Genomic DNA, 10,431 nt, shown 5'->3' on the forward strand with positions numbered 1-10,431 from the left:
TTACATTCATGTTTGCAAATATTAGGGTACTGGGCCACAATTAACAAAACTACTGATGAAAATCTAAACAAAACGAGTGGCATAAAGCAATAAATAGTTAGGGGACAATCTTGGCACTTACATAACCTGCAGTAAGTTCAGAAGCAAAAAAACTTGAGTCCTCTTGGCGAGTTGTCTGTGACAGTGTCGCCTGCAGGAAGTAACAAGAGGCAACTAGGGTCATAAATAAATGTTTCCTATTTTATATAATTATATCCAATGGATTTGAATTCTTTGTAGATTCAGATATGACAAAAGAAACCACTCATAATAAAAATAAATCCTCCCAATATGATTAATTGATGTCACATAAAACATATGGCTCTACTCCTAAGAGCTTGAATTGCCTCTATTGACATTTATACATTTATATATTTATGCTTCTCTTACTTTGGAAATGTCTCATGTTCTATTTACGTACTTTCTCGTCTCTTACATATTTTGCTGATGCTTCTATTCTGTTTGCCATATTGCATCCTCATGGAATAATGATGCTATTTGTTTTATAAACAATTGTAAAGATCTACTTAAATTTAATAATTTTATAAAGTTCAACCTCATTTTCTCAGCTAACTGTTTTGGGATCTACTCACATATGGAATGTCCTAATTAGGTTACCATTGATCATTCAAAGTTAAAAAATATCACGACTACCCTTAAAATCAGATGAATTATAACTGACACACAACATATGATTCTAACTTGAGGTTGTGCCTGGCAACTCTTGGGAACTGGTACCAGTCCACGACATGCCTGGCGCGAAGTAGGCGCACTGGGGCAGCGAGTTCGGCGATGACCCAATTTTTTGCAGGTGCTGCATTTTCTCTTCTTTGGTCCTTTTGTTACACGAGAATCGCTTCCTCTGCTAGTGCCTTTTGTTCGCACGCGAACCGGATCATTTATCTCACCACCCCCTCACCGTTAAAGTGTGGATTTGCATATGGGCCACACGCAACTCATTATTGACCTCTAACATAGTAGTATCTCGTGCCATTTTTTCATTGAAGACCTTGTAATCCTCGTCCCTTAGACAAGCCACCTTGGCAAAACGCTTACTGGAAATGAGATATGAATTGACAAATGATGATGATGTTGAGAATGACTTAGATATTGATGAATGTTGAATGAATTATTCATATGGCTTATGAATTTGAATTATTTGAGACACGAATTTCCCTGGGTTGACGCAGTGGCTTGCCACCACTTGCTCCAAGTTGAGACTCGATATTCTGTTGACCGTACGACATAAGGGTAACCGGGTACTTATAAATCCCCGGGAATGGTATCCCCATTGAGCGATTTGATATATATATATGAGAAAAAGCTATGCATAGACTCGTGGGGATGCACGTCAGGAGATAGTCTAATGGTTTAGCAAACTGGACTTGTTGGGTTGGCTGTATAACTGACAGATGAGCTGATTATCCATAGGACATGTATGCATCGTATGCATTTGTATGCTTTGCTTGGGTTTGAATTTGTTTTGGTTTACCTAATTGTTAAACTGTTCTTAACTGCTACCTTAACTATTTGCTGTAACTGCTACCTAAACCTGTGCTTTTCTTTTCTGTTTTGTCTATGTTTGTCCTGGTGTGCTACTTTTGAGAATGAGCTTTGGTGCTGAATTGATGATTGTGTTGATTGATTGCGTGATTGGTTTCTGATTAAGATTTTCTTATAAGAAAAGAAAGGTTTTGGATTTTTGAAAGATTAAATATTATTTATTTGAAAAGGTTTTTGAATGATTAGCTATTGGTTTTTAAAAGATTCATAAGGCAATGATATTCACTGAACTTGAAAACAGTTTTCTTATTAAGTATCTTCTTATGACAATTCTGAAACTCCGTGGTGAGACCGTGTGGTTAGGTTCTCACCCTCCTACAACTTTACCTTTTCAGAAATCAGATGAAGGAGCGTTACGAAGAGTTATACTGCGTTTTGGTTTATATGATATTGTATTAATTAGATAACTTTTCTTCCCTCGTCTTTGTTATTACAAATTTGTAAGAGGGATAGGAGTTGTATGTTTTATATGTATGTTACATTATAAGCTATTATGTAAGAAATCTTGTATATGATTCTATGCCTGTTTGTTTTTTTTAAGATAAAGTATTTATTTCCGGTTTTCAAAAAAAATCAACGATGCGGTGTTGAGTCAAAGGCTCCTATTTTAATATTAAGTATATAAAGTCGTCGTAATACTTCTTGCTATCAAAATAGCGTAGCCAAAAACGTGACATTCTAATAATGAGGATGTTATAAAATACATTATAAAATTTGTATATTTTTATGTTTATGCATTTTATGTATTTATGTATGTGTATATATATCTCAAAGACACTGACCAAATAAAGCCTTAATTTTTATAAGCATCTAGTCATCCTGATAATTCTTATCCATTGTTAATAAAGACTTAACATAATTGACACTTAACAATTTAGCATCGGTTAAATTTTTTATTTTTTACCAAAAAAGTTTTTATTTTTCAAAAATACTTTATTANTATAAATAATAATAATTATATTTAATAAAATAGATTTTAACTTTTTAAAAATCATAATAAACATACATATAAAAGTAAATTTTAATATCTATTAATACATACAATTGTATTAATTTTGTTAATTTAATATGCACAAACTAAACTTTAAAAACATCTTCTTAATGCTTTCAAAAACACTTCAAACACATAATTATTCTTTTCATTTAACAAACACATTTTCGTATTTTGAAAATCACAAACTCTTCCATAAAAAAATTACCAAAATCATACCATAGTCGTTATCTCAAAAACTCAAATGTGTATCAATGTTTGTGCAGAGATTTTATTGGCCACCATCCACGTCCATTTAGGAAGTCTTTGATGCGGGGCATAGATATGTATATTAATTATTATTGTTAATTTTGATACATATATCTGTTATATTATAAAATTAATAGATAGATATTTTGAGGTGTATATCAAAAAATTAAAACTGAAAATATCATTCTTACCAATTTTAAATGTAATTTAACATATAAATACAGTAGATGTTAACATTCACTCATTTAGAGGAAAGAATCAAGGTTGCAAATTTTCACTTTATAAGAATAAAGAATAGCAAATATTATAAAACGGGTAGCTTTATAAGCACTCTGTATCTGTTATTCTTTTTAGTCAGATAAGTTTATAGATGTTTTATTTTATACATTATATTATTTAGTATTTAATACTTTAACGTGAGAATAATTATAATGGTTGGTCTAGTAATTAATTTATTAATTTGTTTAAATAAATATTAAGAATTTAAATTTTGAATTAAATTTTATCTTACCGAGTTAGGAGATACTATAAAAAAAATTTAAAAGAATTAGACAATTATTGTAAGAGAGACCAAAGACAGTGACAAAATGTGAGGATGAATATTAAGGATAACATGCATCCTTTACATCTTATAAGTTTAATATATTTTGTTAAGCAAATGTATCCAACAAGGGGTGGTGGCGCAGTTGGCTAGCGCGTAGGTCTCATAGCTAAGAGTTATCCTGAGGTCGAGAGTTCGAGCCTCTCTCACCCCAAACTCTTTTTCATTTTATTTATGCGTGTTTAACATTTTGAATTTGCTAAATCATTAGATGCTTATAGTATAATGTACAAAATCAAATCTTACTCTCATTATATAATGTATTAGCCAATTACCATCTTAGGTGGTTAACATTCCATATATAAAATGTTAATGAAACTCCTAAATTAATAACATTATTCCTTATCTATTAAAATGTTAATTTTCTTCCTATATTATCCCTCAATTTAAAATAAACTTACGAATTTAACCAAAATAATCTTGAAGATTAAAACACCAGAAATACAAACTAAATCTATTTCAACTTCTATCATCTTCTTCACTTTTATTGGCTCCCAAGTCCCAATTTTTTAAATTCGATTTTGTTTGTGTTAATGTGTCTTTTGTTAAAATAAGACTGATTATTTTAATAGTTAACTCAACTTATTTGTTTCATTAAACTCTTGTTTTTTGTTCTCTGTTTGTAGTCGAACAAACCAACTAAAGATCGAAACATGTGTTAATAATAATATAGTTATTAAACCTGGATTAAAACGAGTATTTAAATAAGTCTGAGTATTATTTAACTTGAATAAATAATTAACTCGAACAAATTCATATAAAATCGGTTAAAACCATAATTCTAAGAACTAGAGCAGAACTTATTCAATTAACTGAAAATTGGTAATTAAATTGGTTCGATTTAGAATAAAAATTGACTAACAATAAATCGATCAAAAAATTAGTTAAACAATCAATTAACTGATTGAACTAGTTTATTTTTTAGCAGTGAGTTATTTAAAATAATAAAATATAAAAATTAATTTTTTATATTTAATTGAATCTTTAAATTTTTAAATTTTTAGTTTTATTGGTTTGATTATTGATTTCAAATTTCAAAATTTTTGTCAAAATAAAAATAGATTAAAAATCGAATATGTTTTGTTTCTCCTTCGTTATACAAACGGGTCGCGGGATTCAAGAGGAGTCTTTGGAGATTGATTAAACAACTAGCTCATTAATCCAATAATTCAGTGCGTTAATCGGATTGATTATTGGTTTGAACTTAATAATTATGGTCGTTGATAATTTCACAAATAATGACCTTGGACTTTAAAGAAGTTAATGGATACTGTGGCCTGTGGGTATGGTACGTCAAACTTTTTACAAGAGACATTCGAAGTCAAAGGTAGTTTTATTTGCTAAAAACTTTATCGTCATTAAAGTGGGATACTGCGAATACAACAAATAACAATGCCCGATTTAGGTATTTTATTACTTTTAATGGTGGTGGATGTCAATATCACTCACACCCTTAATTGTTGCTACTTGGTTGTTGGAAAAGGAGAAAGAAAATAGAGTAAACTACTAATTGACTAAATTATTAATTCAAATTTTGCATAGTTGGAAAAACGAATCTTAAAAAATACTAGTGATAAATAAATTTTTAAAAGATTTAAAAATATAAAAAAAATAGATATTAAATATATTTTTAAAAAAATTAGAGATTAAATTTTAATGTATATTTTTGTAATCATTATTAAAAAAAAAATTTCATCTTTTAAATTTGATAAATTTTTGTTAAGTGAATTACGAATGACCACAATTTTTGAAAATTAAAAAAAATTTGAAATCAAATTTTGAAATTTTTTAAATATTATTGCAAAAATTTAGATCTATAAATAAGTCGTTTGTTAAATATAAATTTTTTTTGTTATTTACAAAAAAGTATAATATTTATTGATTATTTTTATCGTATTTTTAAATAATTCAAAATCAGTTTTGTCGATAACATATTTCACGACTTTTTTTTATTAGTGGTTAAATCTTGTAGGTAGCAAATTGATAATTAACCAAAAAAATAAAGGCTTTAGAAAAAAAAATATTTTTTAATATTATTTTGTGTATTTTTAGTATGTTGGTAATATAAAAATTAATTAGTTTTAATAAAAAGTAATATATATATATATAATAAGGATAATAATCTTTCTAGAAAATAAAAATAAAAAATCTCAGTTTCCATGTTCTCTAATAATAGCCACGTGCTCCTTTAGGACAAGCTTGGTAGTTGGTACTCACTAGTACTAAGCACTCAAAACTTAGCAGATGCGATCTTTTTCTTGAATCAAATCCGAAATTCGATCTCAAAATCTTATGCCAAGGAAATACCTAAAAGATATATCCTAATAATTCCTAGTAATTTTTATGATTTGAAAATTATTTTTCCAAATTTAAATTTATAACTAATATTTAAGTTAAATATGATTTATTTTTAAAAGAAGAACACATATAATTCTAGAAAAGAATAAAATTTGAATTCATATCTTTATTTTTTTTCTTTTTAAATCAAAATTTCAATTTATATAAAGTGAAATTTAATTTCCATATCTTTATTCTATCTCTCTTACATTTAAATTATAATTTAAGCAGCCGTTCACCAATACATTCGCCTAATGAAAAAAAAAAATCATGATTCATGAAGTTAAAAAGAACGAAAATAATATTATTATTCAAAATTTGTTCGTTATTACTGATTCAACTAAACAATTAAAATTGTTTGTTTCTTTAAAAAATATAACTAAATTAGTAAATTCAGTTATTATCTAATAAATTAATATTTTTTTTAAAATTTTAAAAAATATTATAACATAATGATATAAAATTTAATTTTGATTTATTATCGTTATAAAATCGTTTTATACAGATATTTAAAGTTTATTTGGGTGTTATTTTCGAAAACATCCTTTTTAAATGATATTTTTTAAAGATTTTTTTACAAAAATAAAATTGATTTTATATTTGAATATTTTATATAAGAAGATATTTTAATCTATTAATTATATTTGGATAAAATAAGATAAAAATATTTTTTTGTTTATTTATTATGTAAAAAATATATTTTTTTAAAAAAATATCTTTAAAAAAAGATATAAATTACAGCTTTTAAAAAATATATTTTTTATATTTTTTAGTACTTTTATTTTTATTATTAAAAATTTGTTAAATATATAAAAAATAAAATTTTTTTTATCATACCATAATAACCCGAGAATGGATAAGTTGGATGGCAGTCTAGTAATTACTGGAAACTCCATGGGCATTCTGTAATTCAGCTCATAACCCACACACTCGTCCTCCTTTATATATATAACTCTGTTCCTTCGGAACACACTCTTCTCTTCTCTCTGCATCTTTCACTCTATGTTCCGCCGCTGAATCTTCTCATATCTTTTCTTCTTTGCACGCACGCTCGTGCTCCTCATTCCGATAAAAAAAAAATTTATCCAAAAAAAAAATTATAAAAAGCAAAAGAAAAAGTAAACCAAAAATCATCTTAATTTTTTATTTTTATAGAATTCAGTGTTTTTGGTTTCGGATTCGGTTCAAACTCTTTTTCAGAGATCCCGAACTGAACGCAGTTTCAAGGTAACAGCAAATCGCCACACGTGATCGCATTCTTCGATCCGTGTTTTTCTTGTTTTTCAATCATGCATGTTCTGATCTATCTTCGTTTTTCTGTTCTCTGTTTCTGGATCTAAATTTTCCAGCTCTGAACTTTTCTCCTTAAGTTAATTATGCAGAATTTCAGATTTCTTTAAATGCGTCGTGTTTTAAAAGAGTCTGTGAATGTGTAACAATGGATTTGACATTATGTTCAGAAAACTTGTTTTTTTTTTTTAATATAATTTGAAATTTATATATTTCTGTGTGTTGTGATGGTTGTAGATCGTAAGGTAGCTGTTGAAAATGGCGTCAGCAGCAGCTGGACCGGGTTGGTTCAGGGGAAGGGTGAAAGCAGTTCCTTCGGGGGACTGTTTGGTCATTGTGGCCTTGTCAAGCTCTAAGCCTGGTCGCCTTCCTGAGAAGACTCTCACTTTATCATCTCTCATTGCTCCTAGACTGGTAAAAAAATTTTACCTTTTTTTGTTTGACTTCATTGATTTAGGTGTTAACTTGTTATGCTGTTATGTATTTATTTATTTGGATGAATGAATTTATAATTTATATCTGATATAATGCTTTTGTTAATTTATTTGGCATTGATGCTATTTTTGCTAATTATGATATAGGCACGTAGAGGTGGTGTGGATGAGCCGTTTGCGTGGGAAAGTAGAGAGTTTCTGAGGAAGCTCTGCATTGGGAAGGTGGGAATGATGAGTTAGTTTTTGTTGTTCTGATTTTTTGTGATTGAGTGGTGTGGTTTTTTGTTATTATGATTGCCATTTATGTCCTTCTGATGAAAAATTGACTTTTTGTTTTGTTTGATCAGGAGGTGATCTTCAAAGTTGATTACACTGTGCCTTCAATAGGTAGAGAGTTTGGGAGTGTTATGCTTGGTGACAAGAATGTTTCACTGCTGGTTGTTTCTCAAGGATGGGCAAAGGTTGGATACTGTGTGCTTTCATATGACTGTGTTTGTTTGAGTTACTTTCCGGCTGCGGGAGTTTTTACTGTTGCAATTTCATTCTTGCAGGTCAGAGAGCAGGGGCAACAGAAAGGAGAGGCGAGTCCCTACCTCGCAGAGCTGTTACAGTTGGAAGAACAAGCTAAACAAGAAGGTCTTGGTCGTTGGAGCAAGGTTTGTTTGAGTTTTCCTGTTAATGAAGGTTTCTGTTTCCTGCAAAACATTAAAAATTAGACTCCATCCAGTTCCTGTATGTTCTGTTGACTTGGTTTACTTGAAAGTTGAAACCAACCTGCAGTATGTTAGGCATCTGTGTTTGATGAAGTTAGCCTTTTCCTACAACCATTAATATCTCTTAAGTTAACTAAATAACAGGTTGCATGAAGTTTGTGTACTCTTGTACAAGATAATTCAGGTCTATTTTCAGAAAGAATTTATGCTTTGATATCCACTGTATCATAAGTATGATCTTCTGCTGCCAATCAAAATTAACTGGACAGAATGATGCTAGAATGAGACAGAAAATACAGACTGACGGTTCCTATCTAATTATGAAAATCTCTCGAGTACAGCATATGTGATTTTTGTTATGGCAATTGCAGGTTCCTGGCGCTGCTGAGGCATCCATCAGAAATCTTCCACCTTCCGCCCTTGGAGGGGATGATAGTAAGTTCAATGCTATGGCTTTGTTAGATGCTAAAAAGGGAGTACCTATGGAAGCAATTGTTGAGCAGGTTCGTGATGGGAGTACCCTCAGGATATATTTGCTCCCAGAATTTCAGTTTGTACAAGTTTTTGTTGCTGGAATTCAGGTATGTTTCATGAATTCTGCTCTCATTGCCAACCTTTTGTTTAGAATAAGCTGCTTAATATCCACCCTTTACATCAGGCCCCACAAATGGGAAGGAGAGCTCCATCTGAAAGTGTTGTTGAATCAGAGTTGACAACTGATGACACTAATGGTAATGGAGATGCTGCAGGGGAAACTCGAGCCCCACTTACCTCTGCCCAAAGGCTTGCAGCTTCTGCATCCATTGAAACTTCTGCTGATCCTTTTGCACATGAAGCTAAATTTTTTACTGAGATGCGGGTGTTGAATCGAGATGTGAGTAACCTTCTACAAGTTATATTCTGTTCACCATATCTGAATATTTTCTAAATTCTAAGTGGATATTCAGGTTCGCATTGTCCTGGAAGGTGTCGATAAGTACAAAAATTTGATTGGGTCAGTGTATTATTCTGATGGTGATTCAGCAAAGGACCTGGCATTGGAGCTTGTGGAAAATGTAAGTGATTTATTCGTGTAGTGATTACCATGACTTTATTATGTAGACTTGGCTTTTTGTGATATTGAAACAAGTTTGTGTTCCTTCTCTGATTTTCCTTTTGAAAAAAAAATTTGGTTTCATCAAAAGGGTTATGCCAAATATGTTGAGTGGAGTGCTAATATGATGGAAGAGGAGGCAAAGCGAAAGTTGAAGAATGCAGAGCTCCAGGCAAAGAAGAGCAGGTTAAGGTGTTGGACTAACTACGTTCCTCCCGTTACAAATTCAAAGGCAATTCATGACCAGAACTTTACTGGAAAGGTAAAATATTTGTCACAGCCATTTGTTTATGCCAAAAATTCAATTGCAAGTGTACATTTTTATAATATTGTTACTTGAGTCTCACAGGTGGTGGAGGTTGTGAGTGGGGACTGCATCATTGTTGCTGATGATTCCATTCCATATGGTAGTCCTCTAGCTGAAAGGAGAGTTAACCTTTCAAGTATTAGGTGTCCAAAAATGGGCAATCCTCGTCGGGATGAAAAGCCAGCTGCCTATGCCCGCGAAGCAAAGGAGTTCTTGAGAACACGTCTCATTGGAAAACAAGTATGGAAATATCTTTTTATATATCTTTGATACCATTGGTGAATTCGGTTATAATTCGTTTAATCTAATTTTTTCAGGTGAATGTTCAAATGGAGTATTCTAGAAAGATTGCTCCCACAGATGGATCTGCACCATCTGGGGGTGCTGATAACAGGGTGATGGATTTCGGATCAGTCTTCCTGTTGTCCAATGCAAAGCCTGGTGGTGGTGATGATGCCCCTTCATCTGCTCCACCTACTGCAAGTCAACAAACGGGGGTGAATGTTGCTGAGTTGGTAGTTGCACGTGGCTTCGGAACTGTCATTAGACATCGCGATTTTGAAGAAAGATCAAATTACTATGATGTTCTTCTTGCTGCTGAAGCACGGGCCACTTCTTCAAAGAAAGGGATCCATTCTAACAAAGATTCTCCAGTGATGCATATAACTGATTTGACCACGGTGAGAAGAATGGTTACAATTTATCTTAAATCTTGTTGTTAATCTGAAGTATACCAAACACAACTAAAATATGTTGTTTCCTTTTATCCATATTTAGTCGTCATCCAAGAAAGCCAGAGACTTCTTGCCTTTCC

General features: G+C 31.0%; 1 protein-coding gene and 1 non-coding gene across 2 annotated transcripts in view; both read left to right on the forward strand.

The window, feature by feature from the left end:
* Positions 1-3,513: 3,513 nt before the first annotated feature.
* Positions 3,514-3,597, forward strand: TRNAM-CAU (transfer RNA methionine (anticodon CAU)). The gene is given in 2 exon segments: positions 3,514-3,551; positions 3,562-3,597. It is a non-coding gene; the product is annotated as a tRNA-Met (tRNA).
* Positions 3,598-6,839: 3,242 nt separating this feature from the next.
* LOC107463402 (ribonuclease TUDOR 1) overlaps positions 6,840-10,431 on the forward strand; it is a 5,564-nt gene continuing 1,972 nt past the window's right edge. The window contains exons 1-12 of the mRNA XM_016082192.3: positions 6,840-7,007; positions 7,308-7,484; positions 7,652-7,726; positions 7,852-7,965; positions 8,056-8,160; positions 8,589-8,798; positions 8,876-9,091; positions 9,165-9,272; positions 9,402-9,572; positions 9,660-9,857; positions 9,935-10,297; positions 10,395-10,431. The exon at positions 10,395-10,431 is cut by the window's right edge and continues 212 nt beyond it. Coding sequence (XP_015937678.1) covers positions 7,329-7,484; positions 7,652-7,726; positions 7,852-7,965; positions 8,056-8,160; positions 8,589-8,798; positions 8,876-9,091; positions 9,165-9,272; positions 9,402-9,572; positions 9,660-9,857; positions 9,935-10,297; positions 10,395-10,431 — 1,753 coding nt within the window. The 5' untranslated portion in view covers positions 6,840-7,007; positions 7,308-7,328. The remainder of the gene's footprint in view (positions 7,008-7,307; positions 7,485-7,651; positions 7,727-7,851; positions 7,966-8,055; positions 8,161-8,588; positions 8,799-8,875; positions 9,092-9,164; positions 9,273-9,401; positions 9,573-9,659; positions 9,858-9,934; positions 10,298-10,394) is intronic.

Source organism: Arachis duranensis, chromosome 8, assembly GCF_000817695.3.
Source record: "Arachis duranensis cultivar V14167 chromosome 8, aradu.V14167.gnm2.J7QH, whole genome shotgun sequence".
NCBI lineage: Eukaryota > Viridiplantae > Streptophyta > Magnoliopsida > Fabales > Fabaceae > Arachis > Arachis duranensis.